Here is a 25,810-nt window from a genome sequence, read left to right on the forward strand (position 1 = left end):
CTTGTAACTTTTCTACGATGTAGAAAATTAATTCAACTAGATAATTAGTTCGCTTAATTAATATAGTACAACATCTAATTTCTTAGGATTAAGTTTCACGGAGGTGAATTGCATAATTTAAAAAATGAAAACAGAGACAGGGAGAGCAGTAATTGTGTATGATTTAGAAATTTCCTACAACGACACGGTGTTTCATTACGCCCTACTAAAACCTACAAGGGTTGTAAATAGCTGGTCGAACACCGTAACTGAAGCCGACCATTTCCTGTTTCTGTCTGATTGAATCGTAATGGACCATAGGATGATCTCTCGTTTGTGCGATAACTGAGCTATTCCTGCGTATTTCCTGCTTTGACCAATCCTCTCAGTCATTACTTTTCGCTATTCATATTCATACCGCATCTCTTTAAACTTCCTTCACGACCGATCAACTATAAACTTTATATGACAAGACTACAATTATCGAAACTTGTCGAACAACGTCGTAAAGGTGCGCTTAGATCAAATGAGCAAACGACATACAGCGAGTACAAGTTCAGTTGTCTCGTTTCAGAGACTCGTCTGAAGAAAATGACCGAGTAATAACTGGACACGGTATAATATATTTAACTACTTTATATACCACCATAACGTTTAACATCTGAATATTCCAAGTCGTTCAAATTTGCTTCCTTTCTAAACTCAATTTTTCAATCGTGTGATTCGCCTCTCTCTCGAACAAATTTCGGTAAATTCAATTTCATTCTACTGACTTTCTATTTGATAACGCTTGCTAAGTTTTCGACGAGTTAATTTCGCGACAGTTTAGCTGGATTCGCGTGAGAAAAATCGATATCACCGCGTTACGGCGTGCAAAATGGAATAAGTCTCGACGAACAAATTGCCACGAAAAAGTGTTTTTTCTGTTCGAAGCGCACTTTATCGAGCCTCGTGAATTATCTTTATTAAACGTGCACCGTGTTCACTACGATCCTCTGTTAGTTTGACCTAACTGGTTACATCGACATCAGTTCGAATTTTATCGCAATTAAAAACGAGAGGAATAAAAACAACCAAAAAGGGAAGAAATATATAATTATATCTCGCTTCATTTCCTTCTTAACGAAAGGAATTTTCTATGAAGTAGATTTTTGAAATTTAACGAAGCATCATATATTAGAAAAATTAGTCTAGTGCCATTTCTTGGAATATTTACGATTTAATTATGTCTTTCCATCGTTAAGTATTTCCTATGAAAATATAGAAAAATCGTTTACGCTTTTACGCTTGACGTTGTACATATGCAACATTGTGTTTTAATTGATCATTAATAAATTAAATGAACTACATGAGCGGTCTTCTCAACGGTTTAAAATACCATCTCCTAACTAGTTTATTTATCATGGAAACGTAATTATACAATCAAATGTTGGTTAAATATTCGTATATTTCAGTCCGTGGTTTAATCGCTCTTATCCTACTTCACCAGATGTATAACGTATAATTCACCCTAGTTATCGATGGTTAACACTTTAAACGCGATACACGTACATAATTGAAATAAAATGCGTCGTGCTAGACCAAAGTATAAAACCACATCTACTGAAAGCAAACTTGTGTTTCTATAATACTGTTGTAAATCATACGATAAAATTACTGCTTGAAGAAGAAACGAAAATATTTTATTTTTGTATTTTGTGTAACGTTACTGTATAACATAGTAGGTATAACTTTTATTCATTTTTTAAAAATTATCGGCAAGTTTCGATCAACCGTAATTCCTTCCAAACGTTTCTTACTTTCGAATCATAAATAATCATTTTTCCAAATGTAAAACAACATTCTGTTCGATATTCAATATTACAAATTGTTGAAAAAAACTAAATCTGCTTTAATATTTATTGTAATTTCATTAAACTTTATTGTTTGGGATATTCCTATAATTTTCTATATCGCTCTGAACTTAAAAAATATTATCATAGAGGAAGTACTCTAAAATTAAAGGTTTCAATATGTGCGTTTAGAAAAAGCTTATTTAAATGTCAAAAGAAAAAGTTCAATGTTAACTCGTAGAATAGAAGACTGATAGTCTTTCATCAGAGGATAAGTTAAGGGGAATACCATAGAATATCAATAACAGTGTTTTAGAAAATGCTAGTGGAAACAGTTCAGTGTAAATAATGAAGGATGTAGTGTTTCAGATGAAAGTAAAACTATTCTACAATTATTCGTCTCTTGGTGTAAGTAGGAAAAGTACAGAAAGTGAATAAATGGATTACGCATGAGTTAAGCGACAAACAAAAGCCAAGACGGAAGAAAATAGCTTCTTTATCGTTTCAAAGAATAAAACATGGATTAGATAAGGAATTTTAGTATATTCCTTCTATTCCTATAATCTATTCCTATTCACGGAAGATTACTTTTTTTAACACGTATTCAATTTGTCAATTTATTAATTTAAAAGAATTTCGCAAAATTAATAATTTTCATAGATACAAAATAACAAGAGATAGGTAACAAGAGATATCGTTGGAAAAGATTGAAGAATTGGAGAAAATGAAAATTGTATCAGTCCTTTGACGTGTGATTAAATTAAAAGAAATTTTCCATAAATATTTCATTTAATTTCGCACAAATCTCCATACACTGAGAGATGAAAAAAAACATCATATGCCATCAAGAAATGAAAATATTTTTAATAAATAAATTGTTACTCTGAATTCCCAGCGTGAAACAAGGCTTCTGGCCTGCCATACGTTTCTCGTGTCAAAATGTACAAAGGATTAACAATCTATGCCTTTCACAAAAATATTTTAATTTCAAAATAACATACGTTGTTTCCTTTTTCATCGTACGAAGGAGATTGGTGGCGTGCATATGTCACGTCGTACTTTTCCCATGTCAAACTATACAGTGACGTGTTTGGAATGTCATTTGACGCCAAAGGTTGATTAAATACACGTCGTGTACTAACACGCGTTCAAAAGTTTTACTTGAAAAGACATTTTACGCACAACGGCTTAATACGATAAAATGAAATCGCATTAGCGATTGCTGGTCAGTCATTTTCACTTTTGTCGTGCGTCCGTTATTATTAAAAACGAATTTCTACCCTGTTCGCAATTTACATTAATACAGAAGCCAAGGTACAGCGTCAAGTAGCAGTTAAATTACCAAAAAACGACATCTATTGACTCTGGAACTTTTATCCTGGTAGTCATTTATTTATATATTGATCAAATTACTATTATTATACAAAAATATATTGGTCGAATTACTATTAACTGTAGTGACACTAGTAGCAGTCAGTAGTGGCAGTCAATGGTGGCAGTTTGTAGCGGCAGTCGATACTGCACGGAGCTGCGAACAAAACTAGCGTTAGGAATGTGAACCTGATTTGTTCAGGATTTTAGGTTGTCCTCAGTTTACGATACGAACAACACATCTGCTATTTTTGGGGAAATTTCAATTTCCCACATTGTGTTCGTCGAGTCCGCTAAATCACGTGTCATGAATCTTGACTTGATGAGAATTCGACAATAAACCAAGGATGATGTCGCCAACGGGACGTTACGCATCCTCGACCAGGTACGCACAAGACGCACCACATGCAGGATGCCCGCGACAATTCGATAGTCACAGGATTGGAAAGAAATAAATTTCCACTTCACAGGAAACGTTGATAAAAACACACACTCTACACGGACAGTTAGAATATAAACACATCAGGCACTTCAAGAGAAAGGAGACTCATTACACACACGCCTACGTTTAAACTCTGCTACTTACATTTCATACTCTTCCGTTTATACCAAACAGTTCAAATAAACATACTAAACCCAAGCTTACTAGAAATCTTTAAAATCTACCTTCACCTTGAGCGTTAATATCGTTCAAGGTTCGCGATCTCAACCGAACAGTTGCAACCTGACTGATCGCCACCTAAGTTGATAGGTCGTGACACTTATACGAATAAAATAATATTTAGTAACGATAGAAACGTGATGTGATAGTAAACTATAGAGAACAGTACCTCCCTTGCCCCTATGCAGTCTCGTTAGTCATCATCATAATTTAGGAGCGAAAAGACTATACCAAAATGTAGTATTTGTAGGGCGTCAGTTTTCATACGATGTGCATGGCGTGGCTAGTATCTTTGTTTTAAACATTTCTACGAGGAACATCATTATTGTAGCAATTACAAATGTTCACTGCTTTTAGCGTTTGCTATTTACACAACTGTAATATGTAAAAATATCCAAAAAGGCAATGCGAATGTTCAAATATTCATTTTATAAGCAAAAAGTATTACAATTAAATGTAATTTTAATATTTTCCATGTAAATGAACGTGATCGAGTACATCAAGTCATTTACAGATATTAAAAGAGGGTATCCAAAGATATTTCAGCATGTATAGTAAAAAGATGTTTAAGGGATGTAGCGATAACTCGTAAACCATAAATTTTCCAAACAATTCAGTAAACGCAATTAAACAATGAACCTTTTCCAGATATCCTTTCGATTTTTGAGATATTTCACGAAAAAAATACTCAAGCGAATTATGAACATCAAGGAAAAATAGGGCTGTATTACGGATGAAATACTTTACTTGTATACAAAGTTCCATCGTTTTTCGAATTTCCGAGCTGCCTAACCTTCCTTGTGAGTGGCACGCGCCTGCGGCCTGCACTCTTTCATCCTTGGCCCGCTCAAGGTTTTTCACCCTCTCGGACGTATTTCGAAAGACGAAGGGACTGGAGCCCGCGGATGCAGGTTCGATACGAGGCTTCTCTCTTCCAAGCTCGACCTAGTGACCCAGTTTTTACTCGCGTTGCCGTGCACCACTCGCGAGGGCCGTGCCACGCATTAATTTTCCATTTCTGCGATTCGAGCGTGGCCCGAGGCTGAAACGGACCTGCACAAACAAAACTCGCCGACCATGTGACCAACGGCGCGCGATTACTTTCCGTCGAATTAATGCAAACGACCGAGCATGTTTGAAGAGTGCGGCTAATGCGGTTCCCATAGGATTCGATCCACCTTCTTTCCTTCTTTTCCCTCTTCTTCTTTCTTGTCTTTGCGCATTTGTTTACAGAAGGTGTTTGCTTCCGGTAGTTTCTGATGCGTGCGGTTTAAATGTTTAAGGCGGTTTGAGTTAGCTTTAGTTATTTGAATTGTTTTGGTTTAGCAGAAGCAAATTTTGGTGAAGCTTGTGCGTTCAACTCATTAGCTGCTCTACGATCTATGTTTGAGGATCATGAGAGGAAATTGATATTTTATAGTATAACGTGATTAAAGGATATATGCGCTTAATATTTTAGAAACGTGCGTTGATTAAAAAATTTAATTCGCATTTATCTAATATTAGAATTATATGATAATTGGGGGAGGGACGGAGGAAAAAATACTTGAGGAAAAGAAATTGGTGATTAATAGATGAGTCTCTTCAGGGTCGTGTTTATCTAGGTCAAAAAAAAGGTAATTTCATTTACAATGACCTTCGTTATATCTCCTATAGGGAAACTGTACTTATCTTAAGGAAAATTAAATATACATTATGTATCAGTCTCCCTGGAGAAATTAAATATTGTAAACTTAGATATTATGTATAGTTATAAAATATAACTCTGTCTATACTAGTTACATGAATTTATATTCACGAGTCAATCAGGCACAAGAAATAATACTTAAATCTTATCTTCGATTCTATTTTTAGCTTCAATTTATAAAAGATTATCAGGTACAAATTGCGTCTTTCATCTTGCTGTCAGTATACATAGCCAGAAAAGAAATCACAAAAGAAAGAATTACACGCAGAAGCAATAATGAATTCGAAAAGGTAGATGGAGTCAGGTTAATTGACGCGACGCTTGGAATTCCCTTGTAAAATAGAAATACATCCATTAACGTAGTTCTATCGGATGCTAGTTTCGCACGTGCGCACCGTTTAACAGCGACGAAGATTTACGAGCAGGAAATGAAATCTTCGACGAGACGTTTAAGAGGATTGCGAAGAGAAACGTCTTACTTTAAATTTTCGAAACGTCGGATAAGTGCACGCTGGCGACGTACTCTGAGAATATCGTGGAAAGTTCGTCGAACATCGTGCATGCTCTATACCATAAGCTCGATGCAAACTTTTCATCTCGATGCATAATTGAACACGACTCTGCCTCGATTTTCCATGCAGACCCATATCATACGCTGACGAGTATTCAACGCCTTCTTCGTTAAGCCGAGTATCCATCAAACGTGCATTCTTAATCCTCGAATCGTACAGTGGGCTGCTGCATTCTCTACTCATTTTTGTTTTATCTATGATTGCTCTTTATTATATATGCTTCCTGTATATTTATTTCTTTTTTGTGACGTAACATAAACTAAGAGTATTCGTAGGTTTGCAGCTGTTTGATGCGATCGTTACATCAACACTGAAACCACCGATTTATAACGTATAAAATATATGATACATAGCTACTTCAAATTAAAGCAACATTATGAAAATAGATAAGTATATATAATCATGTTTCTGTCGAGAAATCTCAATAAATTTGCATAAACGCTTGAATGTTGCTACTAAGTGGGAAAATGAAAGCCTGGTATTTAGCGTTAATTTCCTAGGACAGTGAAACGCTAAGGAAATTCTCAGGAGACAAATTTGGAAAATGGTGAAGATATGATGGAGAAAGAGGCGGAAAGTTCAAAGTAAAAGATCATTAATAACGGAACCATTCAGACATTTGCCTCTATTGAATGCAACGGAATAGCGAATTTTCTTTGATACACCAATATTACTCTGCACGATTACAGACGCTCGTAATCATTCTCGGTTATTTGTCGTCCATGAATGCTACGTATCTCAACCGAGACAAATTTACATTCACAAATACCCGGAAACGTTTGCAAACCTCTGCCACAGCTATAGTTGAATGAACATATTTTTTCGCATAAATACGTATTCGCAAGCATAAAATAATATATTAAGTATCGATCAAATAAACGCCAAATTTTCTTTGAAATATCGAAATTACTCTGAAAATTCGCAAATGTGCGCAATAATCGTTCGCGGCTTTATTTATCGTTTATCTATGCTTCGCGTCCCAACCGAAAAGCAAATACATGTTCGCAAACGTTAGCAAACATTTTACGTGACCAATGGATATCCAACTTATGAGAGGAAGTACAACATGTCGCGTGGTCGACGAATTCGCGTTCGTCGAACATCGAACGATGAAACGAAATCTCGTTAAACGAGTATTTAATCCTTCGATGGCCTTATAATCACTCGAACCTAGCACATGCTCGCGATCAGTTCTACGAGATTACATAGGGGTGGTGGAGAGGGACCCTTATGCACAACATAATTTGCAGTGTGACGCAAACAGCTTCTGCGTGGAAACTGGGTCAGCTGGAAGCGCAGCAATTTAGACGCATCGAGAAAAAAAAAGGAAAGTGAAAATTAAATAGTCTATGCGTTTTTAAGCTGATAAGGGAGTTACTGGTCGACCATTAAAGAGTCGGAATTTTCTCAACTATTTTCAACCTATCTTTCTTTTCACAATTATCCAGGTATGGTTTCGTTTGAACAAAAATTTGAATCATTGTTTAACTGTATTACGGTAGTAGAATTTATAAAGCTGACTCAATTTTGCGGTGACTTAATGAGGTGTGTCTTTGACGTTGTTGGACATTTAATAGAACTGACCTTGGTGTTTCAGTGTTTCTTCAAAGATCTATCGCAAAATCTATATTCGCTTGATTAAAACCAGCAATATTACAATTACACTTGTAGTTATGTATATTATGGTGTTCCTCTATTATATCTTCATTGTATATTATTTCCAATTCTACTAATAATTCTCAAAATAATACTGAACTTTCAAAACACTATTCCTTTCTCTCTTTTCGTTCACATATTATTCATTTATTACTTCCAATTCTACGAATAATGCTCTAGGTGAACTCAGGAAATATTATACACCGAACCTTCGATACAATTTATAATAATTTCCAATCTATTTTTTTGTATAAATAAATCATCAACAATTACAATTCTATTAACTCAATTTTGTGAATGTACATATAGATTATATTTCCAATGCTATTGAATTTTCATCCCTTTCTGTCGATATAAATTAATCGTATGTTATTTCGAATTCTACAAACAATACTATAAATCAATACAGACAATATTATAAACCAAATTGACGCTAATGATTCTATTGTTACTGCGACCACTTTACAATAAACCTATACGAAAGAAAATATTATAAACCAAATTTCCAATGCAGTTGGATTTCCAATACGTTGTTTAAATGCCAAAATTAATCGTTCATCGCTTTCTTTAATTCCATAAGGAAATCGAGTGCGAAATACAGTGGATAAAAATCGAAATAATCACTGTTCCATCTTAATCTTATTACTCGATGATATCATCAGTCTATAAATAATGTAAATGTAAACAATAATTTTCAAAAAAATTCTTTCCTTCTTTGAAGATCTATTTTAGAAAGAAACGGCTCAAGGCATCCTGTAATTTTGATTATTCTATTCCAAGTAAGTTTTGTATTACATTGTCACATAATTTTTTTGCTACAAACTGTTACACTGAACCTTCATTTTTTTATTTAAATCCATTCGTAATTGCCACTTGGTTGAAGAGTGAATTTCTGACCACACTTAATCCAAGAAAATTTTTAAAGCTACGCAGAAGTTCTGTTCTTTACTCTGTTTTGAATGTCAGCACAATATTCGACGGAACGGAAGGAAAGATAAATAATTTTCGCATGGTACTTACGAAAAAATGGAAAGATTGTTTCCGGCATCGGCACTATTTACTTAAACGTCACCGTGTGTGGTTAGACAAAGAAATAAGTGTTCACGATATTTCAAGTGAACCAGACAGCAGGGAAAATACAAAGATTTCATAGACAGACTTTTACTCATGTCAGATCTCCTGTTATCAGGTTTCAGGAAAGCTGTACAAATGCATTTTTTTATCTTTGTTCCGAATTCTCATCCAAATGCTGTACTGTGGAACGTGACAACGTGGACAAATTGTCCAGACAATGTGAATGTGGCAAACGTCGCCTGCAAACGTACAAATGTAGCCTACACCTGATCTGCGAACGTGAACGACGAACGTGAACTACGAACATGCGGTTCTGCGAACATAGCCAGTGAATTTTGATTTTTGTGCCGAACCCTCATTCAAATGCCGCATTGTGCAACGTGACAATTAACTAACAGTTGAAGTGGATTTAAAAAAAAGAGTCGCTGTACCATATGAAAGAGGTCGTTCTTGCACATATACATACGTCATACAGCACGATCGATCCCTGTGCTCGCTCTTGTGCAGATGCAAAGTGTCGTGAAAGCGCGTTTCGAGAAAAGGTAAAATGCAATTACCCCAGGCCACGATATCTCACTGGCGGCTCTCCGTGAGGCAATATCTCGATAAAGCCTCGAAAGCAATTGCTAGTGTTCTTCCCGCGGCCTGGGAAAAGAATCGAAAGCTCGGATCGTGGAAACATCGCTCAACAGAATGGCTTGCGCGGGATAGAAACGAAAAACAACAGGCAGAGAACGTGAAAAACGTTTCCCGGGGCATGCAATCTGCAATTTCTCATTAATATCAATCACGTCAAATCTAGAATTAATGCGATTTCAATCTTTCGCTATTAATTTTGATTTTTAAATAATTTCGCTCTCACTTTATTTTTATCGGTTCAATATCGTTTTCATCAGTTTTCTATGCTTATCTCTTCGCTATTTTGCACTTGCTGGTAATTTTAATTATTTGATGTTGTAAATATACATGTAATTAATTATTTGATCAAGTAGTTTAGTCTGATTAACGCTACTGTTTAATCGTTTGTTCCTTTTTTCTCTGTTTATCTTTCTCTCACTTCTGAACGATTTATTGATAGTTCTCTAGACTTGCTTTATTAAATTAATCATCTTTCAATCGTTCTCTGAATCATTTTCGATTGAATCATATTTTTCTAGCGAAAAATTTCTTAAATTCGAGGAACATGTAAAAGAATCATTACTGCGTGACCTGCATGACTTCTTGTCTCAATTATATATATTGATGATTTCCCTAAAACATTAAACTTCTTTTCTAGAGTGAAACTAAGATAAGATTGGAACGTAAAAAGTTTGAGGACCGCAGCAAAATTAATTAAAATTAGGATTAATAGCTTGATTTCGATCAACATCTTTTCTTATCTCTTTGCTTTTCTTCTTCTCTCGTCTGTTTCAGTTTTGTTTTTAGGGGATTGTCGGTAATTTCAAACATCTGAGTTTGATGATTATCCGAGGGCGGTAGAACACGTTTGCTCCGAGATGCCATTAAGGTTTTAGCGTACAATTTCGTGCATTTTAATGAGCAGTAAAGTTTCCTGGTTAAAAAAAATTCCATAAACGGCTGTTAATTTGATTTCTAGCTTCAACAATTTTATCCATCGTTGAACGCGATCCTTCGTTCCCAGTTTAAGTTTGCAAGTTCCAATTGCTAATTAAAAGGTGCATCGCGAAGTTTATGGCTTAGCTATGGGTCAATCAACTAGTCTTCTTCGTGAAGTTACCTTCGAGAAACAACGCAGATTCTCGTCATTCGTTTATCCATAAATAATATAATTTGACATTTGTCTTTAGTATATATAACAAGAATTTTGTTTGCTTATAAGAAGAAAAATTACAATGGATTGCAGCTTTTTATTTGAACATTTTATTTAAACATTTTGAATTTCTAACATTATTCAAAATAATGTTACTTTCATTTTATCGCTAGCATAATTTGAGTGCATTTTTTAATTGCTGTAAACTAGTTTTCAAAAAGTGTTCACCCATTTCAAAGCTTATTAGGTAACGTTGCAAAAGTAGCAGAATATAATAAACAGACTACGGATTATTATGTTTTTGCGAGGAAATGTACGAGACTGTGCAGAGTATACATGATATTTAAAAAGGTATAAAATTTCTAACGTAAAGTTCTCGTTATAACATCTAAAGTGAAACAAACCTTTACTCAAGTTTCACTTCTTCAGTATTCATGCAAATATAACTTTGCATAACAATCCATCGTCTAATAATGCAATTACTTTCTTAATAATAAAATTAGCAACTAACAATTATTATAAATAAATCATTTCATAAATGAATCGTATTATACGTACGTATATCGATGAAATACGATAGTGAAGTAATAAATAGAAATCAAATTTTCAAAATCTGGACATACTTTCTATGTAACTTTCAAACAGCACGACGTTAAAGACAGTCAACAGATGTATAAAAATATTACGCTCGATTATGTATGCACACGATTTCCCATCGATTTTCGCGAGTTTAACGCGAAAACCTCCTAAATACGACCGTACCATGAATAATATGTAAAATCCTCATCAAATCCACGCTATGCTATTGCGAGACTTGTTTACACGATATAAACCTCTGGTAAATCGAGTGACACGCACATGAGCACAATGTATAATAACATGTATAATCACGATATTCCTTGGCCACTGTGATAACATTACGGCGGTTACGTTATATCTCTACGTTTCGATATGAATAATAATTCTTCGAGAACTAGCGAAAAGAAATTTCATCGGTCACGAGAATTAGCTAAGACAAATATGTTTGAAACACAACACTGTCATCACGCTCATCGATCAAAAAGAGCGACAAAGTATAGTAACTTCGATCATATTGATATCACGTACTTTAATCAAGATTTTCCGGTAAATATAAAGATAAGAAATGATATTTCTATTTTTGTTTGTTTTATTTTTGAAAGAAAAACATAACTAAATATATTGCAATTGTAAGGAGACAGTTTGAGTTTCCAGCAATTTAAATAGAAACTTTGTTTTCCAAACATACTGTAAATTTATAGTTACGTATATAGGTAGTAAACATTTCTGTTGAATTTAGAACATACGCCTCTTTTTCGTTTCCGATAAATACCAGTTTTATTGTGTATTTAAATTCGAGTTTGAGTTTGAGCTTCAAAATTGGATGCAACAATGAAAAACGCTTTTTCCATTTTCCAAGAAACTTTCCTAACAAAATCATGCACGTTCCTTTAATCGAACCATATGTATATTTTCCCTATGTTCTCATAAAACAAAAAATTATATAAAATCAACAAACATAATAACCATCAACGTCAATGTGTGCAAAATATAGCTGTTCCCTTGCTATTGCAATTTCTTCATTCGTTAAGTAAAAAAAAAAAAAAAATCATAGCCAGTTTATACAAGGATAAATGTCTTTCACAACAAAAACTAATAAAATCGTAACAGCGTGATGAAAAGCTCCATTGTGTCCTAAGAAAACATTTACGACCGCGATTCCCGCGTACGAATTTTATGATTGTTTCTCATGCGTCCATTTCGCGAATATTCGTCGCAAATCGTGAGTCGTACGTTCGTGGGCTGCTTTGAGGAAAAGCAGCATAAATTTTCTAGCTTTCGACAGAGCAACTCAAGCACACGATAAATAGACTGCTTAATTCTTATTCATAGAAGCTGCTAAAGTCTTGTTTCGTACAAAACACCCTTAATATCCGTCATTCCGGAAGTAGATGCTCGGTTCTACGCTATCGTTTTAATTTTACGCTATCGTTAAATCATACGTTTAAGTGAAAGATGCATGAAAAGTGAACGCTGCAGCTGTATATTTTCCATGTGAAAACCGAAGGTAATTGCGATTCATCGTTGCTATCTAATCGAATATCTTACCTGCAATGTACAGTATGAAAATTGAAGCCATATTTCGATGAATTTTATTAGGTCACTTTATAAGTAACGCAATTTTTCTGGTGGCTGGAGGTCAATGAAACTCGTCACGATAAAAGTTCTACAGCAGAATAGATGTTATAGTCATATAGTTCCACGTAATATATATATATATTATATATGTACATATAAATTCTTCGTTATTTTGACCCAAAAAATATTCAAATAAAGCAAGTGTAAATTTTATTCTTTTCATTTTACAGCGCTTCGTAATCCTGCTACGACTCTTGAACTTCTATATTCCAATTTTGCTCTCGTTTAATCAAGATTACTTTTAATCCCTTGAGGGAAAATTTAATATAAAATTAAATTGAGTAAGAAACGACGCACAGTACAAAATAACAGAAATAGCAATGCTATATTAATCAAGTAATCTAAACTCTGTCTGTAACGCTGGTTAGAAATAAATTACCATCCTCCTATCGGTAATTAAACTTTTATCCGATAGCCGTCTGTTACATAATGAGCTCGTGCTATCGTTAATGATCTCGAACGACGTATCAGCTAACGATAATAGAACTAACAGCCGACCAACGACTACAAACGAATTCCACCTTGCCCGACACCTTTCGTTCTTTGTAATAATAAAATTAGCATGCATATGCTTTTGACAAAATTAATATTGAGACGAAAAAATGATTACGTGTATATACCCATATCTATTTTCAACATACCGTTTGAATTTGTATAATTTATATCTGTTAAAATCTTTAAGTATATGTTAGAAAGCGACAGGTGTAATCTTAATTAATAAGACTAATTACTACGAAATTGAACGGAATTCGAAGGCAGGAGTCGTTAGAAAAGCCAACCAACAAAGGAAGTCGCGAAGAAACGCGAGCCGAAGAAACGTGAAACGTAAAATGAGCCATCGAGAACATTGCAAAAGATCGAAAATAACGTGATTATAACGCAATGGCAACGGAAATTAAAAGCTACGTCGCGGGAAAATAAAAACACCAAGAATAACGAAATAACAGGCGAAAGAAAGAATTTCGCGGTCGTTGTACTTACGAGATAGAGGAAGCCCCATTGATTTTAATAGCTCGAACGTTTCGCAAGAACGTTTTCCCTAGGGTACACCAACGAGAGACGATCATTCCGACTGGTCGATGAATTAATATTCGTGCAACGACGCTGATAAGGGGAGGTGACCGACCTTTTATATTTACAACAGATGCGCACGCATCGGAAAACACGCATTATGCGTGTTTCGTTGGATGATGACCGATTGAAATCGTACGCGAGACCTTGATCATGAATTTCGTCGACTAACTTATGAAGAGTCGACATTTTATTTGCAATTTCTACTCGCTAATTTACGTTACCAAGTTCTGCTTTTTTCGACGTTGTAATTGGAAAAAGACGTTCAATGATTGGATTAATATATTTTTTGTCATTATTTCGTCTATCGATTAGATTCTGCACTTTTACGAAGTTTGGAGAAATTGAAATATTTGTAGCAACACGATAAAACACACTGCCTTTTTTTTTTTTTTTTTAATGGCGTGGACATTTTTCTTTCTGTATATTTTATGTCTATTATTAATAAATCTGTGTTTATGATTTTAGAAAATTGTCAACGCTTCGATAAAACAATATAAGATAAGATAAACTCTCTGGATAATTTTACTTTTCCGCGTTGTTTCATTGGTTCATGTTTATTAGATTAAAATGAAATAAAATGTAATAAAATAATAACCTTGGATGAAGTATTGTTGTTATGTAACTGACTTAATTCCGATGAATCGAGAGATTAATTGTAAATGCGAACAAATAGAAGAATGATTTGTATTTGATAGTAAATAAATTTGTTTTGAATTTCACGAATCGAAAACCAGTAAACGTTCAGCTTATTTTCTAGCATCTTGTTCAAAGTTCAGCCAAATCGAAGATGTAGTTTCGGAAGTTCGAGATAAATATTGATTTTATCTCAAAAGTTTAAAGGAAAGAGCTACCTTCCTTTTCTTTTTCGAATAAAAAGAATATTGGCTTTCTTGCTGATAAATGTGTACACGTCATTCCAACTACGAAATCCGTGACCACATTTGTTTTGCGTCGATTGCCAAGAAGAGAAAACCTGTCCCGACCGAGAACCTACAGCGAACTCCATTTTAGAATTTATGGAGTCGAATTGTAAGACTGTAGAATTCTGTTCGAGCGAAATCCAAACTCTTGTATTGTAAGTAGCAAGTCACTGGCAAAAATACATGAACTCAGTCTTATAAATCTTGATTAATAAATTTGTTTTGCCAAGAAGACAAAGTGCTTTCATCGCGAACTAGCTAAATGGAAACAATCGGACGATACTCCTCGAAAGAACTTGATGAATAGAATTATTTTACTTCCATAACTGGAAAGTTCAAATGCTTCGATTTTCATATTTCTATTTCATGCTAAATTGAATAAAACATACGAACGTATATTATCGAAATTACAGAAAGATATTTCTCAACAACTAGTCCGTTAAAAACAATCTACGGACAAGAATAATTTCAGTTTCGTGTTATAATTCTATTTTAATTCAAACTTAAGAAACTTAAATTAAAACCAATGAAACCTGAATCTTCGTAAGGTTACTACGTTAGATTAAATAAAAGATGGAAATTATTCAAGATATTCCCAGCACGATCAAATCATTCGAAAGAGATTGCGAATTTATATGAAACAAATTTCAATTATAATCTCATTTTACCTGGAAAGTTAAGAGATTTAATTCGGTGCAATTGTACTCGTAAGCTAAATTTGTCGTATTCCTACCTCGCAAATACGTCATCGAAAATAAGACGTAAAAGAGTATTTTATCAAAATTACTCAAAGATACTTTCAACGTAACCAATCTGTTGAAAATAGATTGCAAAGGGGGAACAATTTCGATTTCGATTTCGATGTAAACGAACGTGACGACCGTATTTACATATAAATTATGTCGGCAGTTTCTTGGCTGGGGAAACCTCGTCGACTTTTCTTTTTATGAATGTACTTTTGGCGTCAAGCAGTCGAGTCTGGTATTCCACAGGCGGAAACAACGTCAAACGACGCTGTCAAGCTTCAAGTCGTTCAAACTATTGGTATCGTAATTTATAACTTCGAATTCCCAATGGTTGGTAGAAAAATAGTGGAACAAAATTGGTCGACGCAGTTCGTTCTCCTGGCTGAGAAATGGCAAGCAATTAAAATGCAATTACGGTACATTTGGCAACGGACAACGTCAAGAATCTGTCCGTCGATTGAGCTCGAGAACGCGTGCAACAACGCGGCTGTGAACTATTAATGGAAACAGAAAGACAAGCGGAGAACGCTTGTCCCTCTCTCACAAGCAACGAGTGGGGCGATGTAATTTCAGGGTCTGCGTCAAAATTAATCTTGCGATTGAATGGAACTGATACCGCGTTGTTCGAGAAAAAGGTTACTTAGAATTACTATTACTTGAAATAATAAACGAAGAATAGAGAAACAATAACAGATAAGAAGCATTGTGATTTGTGAATCGAATTTTTTCCTATTGGAGTTATTTTCGTAATAGAAATATAGATAGAATAGAAAAATGATTCTAAACATAGGAATAATAAATTTCTCGAATAGAAAATCATAGAAGATACTCAGGAGAAAAGGAGATACGTAAACGCTATTGTTACTGCCCCATCTATTTTCGTACACTCCATTAGACAAGTTGTTTGTTCCTCTTGGCCCTTCAACTATGAATTATACGGGTATTTGACGAACCACGGGACAAATAGACAAACCAAGACCTCGTTATCAGAAACAATGACGTAACCTCGTATCTTCGCTATGATTATTTGAACTTTCCTACCACAATAAAATTGTTCTTTCTAATAATATTGTGGGTAGAACAGAAAAGTGAAAAGCATAGAAAATTTGTCTTTAAAGTCGGATATCACCACGGTGACAGCATTAAAAAATTTGTCTTCTATTGACTTCTCTATGACGATGGTAAATATATCGCTTCGATTATGTGATAGTGCCATCAGAAAAATATACTGACCGCGAAGGGTTAATATTTCAAGGTGGGACATAAAACATTCCACTGTGCATACGCAAGGTGTCTCGGCTGAAATTACCTTGATCTTTTTTTTTATTATTATTTTTACCTTTCATTATTATTATTCGCAGCGAGAAATGTTTGAACGAAACTGAATGCATATTCTGATGCTATTAACTTCTTTGTGGATGGACGTGCCAAAGACTTATGAAGATCAACTTTGATTTTTTAAAGGGAATCGCATATTTCTAATTATTAATTTATTAAATCGTATATTTTTTAATGCACTAATCGATACAACTGATCGAGATATTTAGGAGATGTTTTAAATTCAATTTGTCAAATTGAATGTACAGTAGCGTGAAAAAGCTTTCGGAAGCTCTTTTCGTATTACGAGAGATAAAGAAATACGCATTGTATATACATGATAGATCGTAGAATTTTTCAACGATAACATATCTGCGATAGATTGTAACGTTTCGCCTTTTTTTCGACGAAAGATTACTAAAGAACGAATATTGATATTCGTATTTTTTACGCTTTTCATCATATTGAATATACTTCGTATTTTCACAATAACAACTATAAGAATGATTTACTTTATACTTCCGCTATATAGTGAAGAATGAGCCTGCATCAAAAGTCAAATAGAAACGATTGTGAGTTATACCCCAATATCAAGTCATTTCCGGAAACTTTTCCACGTAGTTAGCAAAGAATTATTTAGGTTCTATTTGATATTTTTCTTGAAAACTCTTGATGAATACAGTACTTTTTACGATGAAATATATTTAATACTCAATAATTAATAGAATCGTAAATGGAAACATCCTCTACATATCTACATGCTTTTTAATTCTTTATTTCCCATAACATAAAAATAACAAAAAAAGAAGTTGCAGAAACTTTTCCATACCACTGTATGAAAGACAAGGACAAACGCGAAGCAATATTCTCAGTCATAGATTAAATTTAACAAATTCAAGGTAATCTTCTAATCTCCTAATGGTTTTTCGTTGTAAATAAGCTAATACTACTATGTGGGAGATGGACATCTGCATCGATTAGTTCATTACAAAATGTACGATTTCGTTTAAAACATCAAAATTGCTTAACGTGTTCACCCACAAAAGACTAATAACATCAAAGTATGTACCCTGCTAAACCATTCGACTTTTATTCAAATATTTCTCACTGCAAATAATAATAATGAGAAAAATCAAGGTGATAATTTCAGGTGAGACACCCTGTATAATTAGATAAGAACAAGACGGAACACTTTCTGCTCCACTATGCATCAAAGAGTTAAACAAAGTTAAACAGCTCGACTTAGAAGTGTCGAGAGTCGTTAACGTCCACTGAATCCATTTCCTGAATGTACATTCCTGCAGTATCCGGTAGTGCGGTCACGTATAGGAGGCATAAAGCTACGTGGTTTTTAGCATCAGTGTCGAACAGAATCTTGGGGCGTATTAGAGGGCTGTTAAAGTGGGTCACTGTGCGGAACACGGTATCTCCGATGTGTATCGTCTATCGCTCGTTTACAGGCATTTCCAAACGACTATGCTTTGTGCAGTAAAACGTAGATGGTGCGCACGCCCCGATCTATGTACGTACGTATACACGATGGAACGTGTCGGAGAAAAATGACCACAGGCTAGTGGAATGGGACCAAATTGATTTTATCAAAGGCCTCACTGCGTCACTGGGGCGCGTTCTTTTGCGTTCTGCTTGGTCCGATGTTGTTGTGGTTACTGGTTTTATTTGCGAAGGACAGATCCTTCTGAGTAGCTCGTTACGTTGATGGAAATCGTGTGCGTGGTGCTGACGAAAATGGCTCACGCTGAGACACAACGCCATACCGAGAAACGGTGAGACGAGACGCCATAGGAAATTTTGTTCTCTGTGGGATAGCTTGCAGGAGGCTGTTTCTTGTAGCATACGACGTTATGAAAAATTCTCACTTTATTACGATATGAAAATTATATTAGAAAAACACGACAAATACATTTTTGTTGGTTTTCTAACTTTTACGTTGTTGCTCGATTAAGATAAGCGTCTCGGGTCAATCTGTTGCCTTGTAGTTATAAATTAATTAATTAACTAGTTGAGAAGGAAACTTTGTTAAAAAGAATACCTAAAAATGGTTAGAAGAGAGTTCTTTGATATACGTAGTTGAGAAGGAGGTCAGTCTGTTAAATCGGAAGTTTTTAAAAATAGGTAATAGATTCATGAAGTTTTGTGAAGAGAAAAAAATCTGTATGATTATGTAGTATTAGAACGATCGATATTTCTGAAATATTTAAGAGACTGACGAAAATATTTAACCCCAAAATCGAATAAAAAGACAGTCTTCATAACGTGATATTGACTGATCTTATATATTGAATTTTAAAAATGGTACGTGTAACCCATCGTATTTCTTTGCTGCAACTTTCGTATAAATATTACTGAAAATTTTGCTGCTTGTAAAATACGATACTAGCGAAAACTTTGTTCTTTATAAAGAAGAAAATTCTTCATAAAGCATATTGTTACTGAAAATCTTGTCCTAGCATCATCGAAAGTAACTTTTATGAGATACAACGCCATTAAAAATTCTACCTACTTCTGTAAAATATAGGACCATCGAAAACTACCTCCATGGGATACAACGCCGTCAAAAGTTGATCCTCTAAGGAACAGCAACACAACTGAGGGTCTCTCCCCTAGGACAGGAAGTCGTCAAAAATTTATTTTCCCGTAAAACACAGTGCCATCCGAAATCGCGCATACGCAGTGTCGTCTAAAAATGATACAAAGAAGATACGAAGAAACGAAAGGAAACTTTCTATACTTATAGCGCGAAAAGCCAACTAGATAGCCCACGTGTTGCACATGTAATGTAACGCTGTTAATCTTATCAGTCCTCCTACAACTACTTCTACGATCGTTTGTTTTCCAACAACTTCTAGTCGACGATCTAACACGACCGTGCAATTAGCGTGTAGAAGATGAGGAAAACACCAGATGCAGGCGCTTAGTCCAAGCAAGCCTCGAGGAAGTTGCAACGTTTTTCCTCCATCCAACGATACCGTTACATTCTCTTGGGTAGATCCAACTCAATCGGTATACTCTTCCAAGGCGACGTGAAATGCTAATGTTCACCCTAGCGAACAAGACGAAGAGGTTCAATTAATTCCAAAGTAAACAGCCGCGCCTCATTATGCTGCTCGCTTTTCAAGACGTTTCCACGACCAGAGGACAACCTCTTGCCAGAAATCTACAATCACTTTCCTAATTGCAGCTACGTTAAATATCCTACTACTCTCCAATTTTGTTATTAATACAAAATTAATACCGAAGATATCGAAAGCAGTTACCTGTATATTTTAATGGGGCTTTACCAAAGAATCCTTTAAAGCGATAGAATTTTATCAGCAGAATATTTCAGGTATCGAGAGTTAACATTTTTTTTAGATGTTTGAGTTCAATGGAAGACTCAATTTATTTCAAATTGATAGCGTATGTACGTGTTATGGACAAAGTACGAAATTTAGAGAAATTGCGTTTTAACCAGCCAAAAGCTCAGCTGCGTAATCCCTTCAAGTGATGTTTTTTAAACTTCAACGTAGTGAAATTTCAATCGTAAATATCTTGGAAAATATCGAATATCTAACTGTATAGTAGAATGTTTTTATAAACGAAACGATGAAATCTTTACCAATGTGCAATGCTTCAACTTACTAACTAAATCTTGGAATATCCTTGACACGAAGATTTTGCGCTCTTCTTATTACAGCCGTTTTTTCCGAAGTATTCCGTGGCAGAAAACGAGCAATCGTCGTTTAACCCATGACAATAGCGAAAAAAGAAGACCAGTGCAATAAGGACCGTCTGCGTACTCATAACACGTGTTATGTAATTTTTGCTCATTGTCGGAATAGAAATAAAACTGCCAACGAGATACAGCTGAATCGAACCGGGTCTTATCATCGTTGCTATTTCCAGCTCTCTCTAGATTGCCATTTATTTCAGAGAACGTTTACAAAACTACATCGATTTATGTGAAACGACGCGGAAACCAGCTTTATCACCTTGTATGCCTTTGTACGTTTTGAAATATCGCGAAAAGTTGCACAAACTATCGTGCACTCGTGCAGGACACACAGATAACCCGTTTCGAAGCAACATCGAAACACCACGGGGGACTTTCGATGGAAAACGTCGACGCGAATCTTCGAAAGTTGATAATGCTTCATCCGTGAAAGTGTAACCCCTCACCGATGGTGTAAACCTTTGTAAAACTTGCGAAACAATGTGTATTAAGAAATCTCTAAGATTTACGATACTTTGGTTCCGAAGTAAATACCGAAACTAATACCGAGAGAAGTTGTGATTTACTATTTTAAGTTGAGTCATTAAGTTCATTTAAACCCTGAATTTATAATCCACAGATCATTCCAGTGACTTATAAAAGGTTGGAAAGTCCCTTCTCATGGCTGCTATTATTTTTAATATTATTTATTTTGTAAGCAGAAATTTCGTATGGCGGAGAAACAACTGGAGTTTCCTGAGTTTGGCAGAAAAGAAGTTAAAAGTGGAAATGACAAGATTATAGATTAAATTATTCTGGAGAATACGTAAAACGTTTATTTTGTTTAGGGATTATCAATCGCAATAAATCGAGACTTCGAGAAAGTTAGAGGAGATACGCGCGATAAATCAATTTAAAACAATTCAGGGGAAAAGGGAGCGTTTAAACAATCGGTGATCTGTTCTTCGGGGAGCGAAAGGAACAAATAATTAATCAGGTCGATTTCCGTGACGTTCCTAATTAAGGTTGCGTCTGTGATGGTTTCGAGCCGATTGGCGAGCTGGCTTATCGACGTCGTTCAAGTTTATCTGAGTGCAATAATTATCAACGAAGAATTATCTCTGTCAGCAATTAGCAACATTGTGTCGTGTTAAACAAGCTTGTAGCCGCGAGTGTCGTCAGTGAAGTTTGCAAATAACTTCCGATGGCTTTGGATTCTCTCCGTGATCGCTCAATCCCAAGTGGCTTTAAAATTATACGCATATCTATACGAACATAAATATTCTTCTATTATTCTATTAACGTACTTTTGTATCGGTAAACATAAATTGTTCATGAGTTTGATCAAACACGATCTCTTGACCCTCATTACAAAGTACAAAACAGTGAATGTGTTTTCGATGTCTGTTTGATTTTCCTACCTACTTTTTGTATCTGTATAGTTCTTTAACAGTTATCTTAATGTCAGTCTTCAATAATGTTCATCGACATTAATCTTTCAAGGCTGTAAGACCTTGGGCTAATAGAACCATTCACAGCAACTATCTTTTAATTGTTTTAAACAATGCATTTAGAAGTGCAAAGTCAGAAATTCATCCTAAGCCAATAGTCGAGAATTATGTAAATAAAGAAAAATAAATAATAACAATGTATTTAAACGATAGCAAAACAATGATTAATATAAATTTTACTTTCCTACTTTCAATTGCTATACATCCTCTAACTGATAACCAAGTAGCGTATATGTGTACAGTGTGTACAGCCATTTATCTAGAAACGTGTAAATATCTTGAAAATTATGGGAGATACGGAAAAATATCTGAAACAAATGACGTACAATGTCAACAGAGACATGCCGTACTGATATGTATTTTATCTTGCAATGACCTTGGAAAGCCCTATAAAGATCACGTTTATATTTTCAAGTGGCAATTTATATATTTTTATTCCATGTTCCTGTAGCCGACAGCGAAACGTTTTCAAAGCACTATTCGTATCATCCGCGTAAACCACTATACGGATATTAAATTTCAAATTTGATATGCCGCCGGCATTGGCGTTATCCAATGTACACCGCGGGGAGGTTGCACGGTCGGACTTTGTACATCATGGTGGCTCTAAAAAGAGCCAATTATTTATGTACGTGTATTTATGCTAAATACTGTCTCTAAATACTACCTCTAAATACTACGTCTAAATACTGCCTCTAAAACAGCCAGTTGTTTTTCCTTCTACGTTTCCAGTACTACAGTTCCAACATTAAAAGGGCTACAACTTTCCAGAAGACAACAATTTTCTGAAGAATTTATATCTCGATAGTGGTTTATGCGATAGATACAAGAAATAGATAAGCAATGTTTTGAAAATATTCTGATGTAAGCTACAAGAATACAAAATAAGAAAACATACTTTCCATCTGAAAGTATAAACATGACATCTATAAGGTTCATTGCAAAATGAAATGTATATAGATATAACGTGTCCTCCTTGACAGCGTACAACATTCGTTTCAAACAATTTCCCGTATCGCTCATAATTTCAGAGATATTTACATTTTCCCAGATAAATTGGACACACTGTATGTAACAATTATTGGTAGAAGTTGTACATATCCAGGTATACAGTTATTCATTCAATTCAGTTATATATAATACAGCTAAATATAATACAATTAACGGAACATACAAATTGTAAATAAGAACAATACCTGTAACAAGCAAATGATCAGAGTAAAAGTGAAATTTTCCGAAGGCAGAAATAAACACGGACGAGCAATAAAATTAATTTTATAAACGTCGCTTTATGACACGACATTCCTAGATACCATCGATGGATCGATCGACCCGGACACACCGATTCGTTAAGTAGCATGCACTACTTGTACCTGTTTTTCTTGACCGGTGTTCGCATTGCGTAAGTAATTTATGAACCATCGAGAAAAGGAAAAACATACTGCGCTGGCCTTTCCAACGATGATAAACAACAACCTAAATCCGAAAACGCAACGATCGATAGAATGTTTTAGTGTGTTTCCAACGCGTAGGCCAATTATAACTCACGATAGTGAATATACACGGTATGGCTCACAGTGAAGGATAGGCATAAATTAATCCAGGCTATACTGAATCTCCTTTGACTCAATAATAGCAAATGAAAGCTAATAAGCAAAATAAACTTCGTATAATACAAAGACTACGAGGGAAATATATGAAAATGCCTTTTATAGGAACTTTCAAATTCAATACACCGTCAACTAATTCCATATTACCTAAATTACTTTTTTATTTGATTTAAAAATCACACGTACGTCAATCTATTCTTCAACAGTTTAAAGATACCGATTGTTATAACTTTATTTTGTGGATCTTGTACAAAACTTTTTGAATTTGCCAGCCATTTTTTAAATATATTATATTTTTGTGTATATATATGCATTAAATTCTTTTCTCCACTAATGTAAATCATATTAAAATTCTGCCTTTCGATCACCAAATATCTGATACAAACATGTGACGATCAGTAAACATAGCAACATTTCCAACGAATCTAACAACTGAAACGAATATTCCTTATTATCGTGTGAACGAAGAAGCGCTTCAAAACCTATATCTACCATAAATTTTAGCCTCTGGCCTTTTAATCGAATCGGTCACAACAAAACAGGCCACCTGAATGAAACTCGATTGCGAGCGGATAATATGAGGAATCAGGGCTAGTGCTTGGATTGGCAAACCCGTCGAAAGCGATGTCAAGGAACTTTTGCCACTGGACGTCGGTCAATCGATAGTGCTTTTTGCATGCATGTCGACCAGCTGGCAGGCTGAGGAAAGCGTAAATGCACACACTGTTACATAAGTGTATCCGGTGTACGAAGAGCAGGCGACCTTGGAATATCAAATGCTGGAAACGTACAATGAACACGTAAACGCGACGGATTCGCGAGCCACGCTTCTCCTCGAGGATAAATTATTCGCCACAGCGCAAGGTTACCAGGAAACGACGGACAACGATAACGGTGCACGAAGGGAAATTAAGTAATTTATGTTTGACGCAATAACGATAAATAAACGCAACAACGTTCGACAACAGGTAGGATATATGTATATGTTAAAGGCACCTGTGTAATTAGTCAGGAGATTTGAAAATAATTAAATCATTGAGGAATTATGGTTCCAGAACTAAGAAGACACTTTTTGGGAGTGCGACGCTTCGAAACAGGACACTCAGTGAAGGAGTGTTACGAGTATGATATTTTTCGTCAAGAAATACCGAGACGTCTGTATTTATCTAGAAGTTTCTTATGAATTTTCATTCAACGTGAAAAACGAACCCACGGTCTTCTCATATTAAATTAATTGGAAACATTAATTAAATAAGTTAGAGATATAAAAGATTCATTGACTATTTGTAAATGATATTTAGATATTAACACGTTTCAATGCGTTAATTGAACGACGCGATTGAAGGAAGTATGCCGGTATTTTTTCATTTTTTTTCTTACGCTCCAAGTGTTATTCATTTTAAAAAAATCTCGTTTTATATGGTTACACCAAGGTCGATCTTTTCTAAAGATCAAAGGCTTCCTATTTTCATATTAGAAACGTGTAAAAAAGAAAAATTCAGTCGTCGGTCTATTTTTGCTATAGGAAGATCTACTGCATTTCCTATTTCTTAATCTTTACTGTCTCCTTCATCATCTGAGGTTAAAAGCTTGTACTACAAGGAAGAAAAGGCGAGGTAACCTTTTCCACGCCAGTTTTCGGCCACATTAGACAATAAAGATTAGACAAATAAGATACTGGTGTTATTTCAACCCTCAACTGTTACTGAAGAGTTATGGAGTATATACCTCAGGTGTAAAAACTGGCAGTAATCTTCAATTATGTCGAGCATTGTGATTGTAACTTGTAAAAATTCATACATTTAATTCTCTGTTCTCCTTCAGAGAATTATTATATTTCTAATATCATCTAAGGGTTGCGATTAAAGGTTGTAGTTAAGAGTTGAATATCAATGTGCAATATTTTCATATGTTGCCTGTCTTAACACTAAAACGATTAACCCTCTCGTTCTCGTGATAATCGTACGATCATATATTCATGATTATAAATTAAAATATTACTTTCATCACAAGCTAATCATAGAATTACAAATAAGTTTCACTCCATTTGTGAACAATCCTTGTACGTTTCTAGTTGTGGAAATATTCGTACGAGAGTGATAT

The 25,810-nt window shown here is 34.9% G+C and overlaps 1 protein-coding gene across 3 annotated transcripts in view; it reads right to left on the minus strand.

The window, feature by feature from the left end:
* Positions 1-25,810, minus strand: part of LOC132907669 (ubiquitin-conjugating enzyme E2 H) — a 49,858-nt gene that overhangs the window by 13,127 nt on the left and 10,921 nt on the right. Inside the window, exon 1 of one of the 3 annotated variants that reach the window (XM_060960979.1) lies at positions 13,802-13,906. The exons of the other annotated variants lie outside the window; for them this stretch is intronic. Within the exon in view, the coding sequence (XP_060816962.1) occupies positions 13,802-13,820 (19 nt within the window). The 5' untranslated portion in view covers positions 13,821-13,906. Of the gene's footprint in view, positions 1-13,801; positions 13,907-25,810 lie in introns of those variants that run through there. 3 annotated transcript variants of the gene reach the window in all.

Source organism: Bombus pascuorum, chromosome 6, assembly GCF_905332965.1.
Source record: "Bombus pascuorum chromosome 6, iyBomPasc1.1, whole genome shotgun sequence".
Lineage (NCBI taxonomy): Eukaryota > Metazoa > Arthropoda > Insecta > Hymenoptera > Apidae > Bombus > Bombus pascuorum.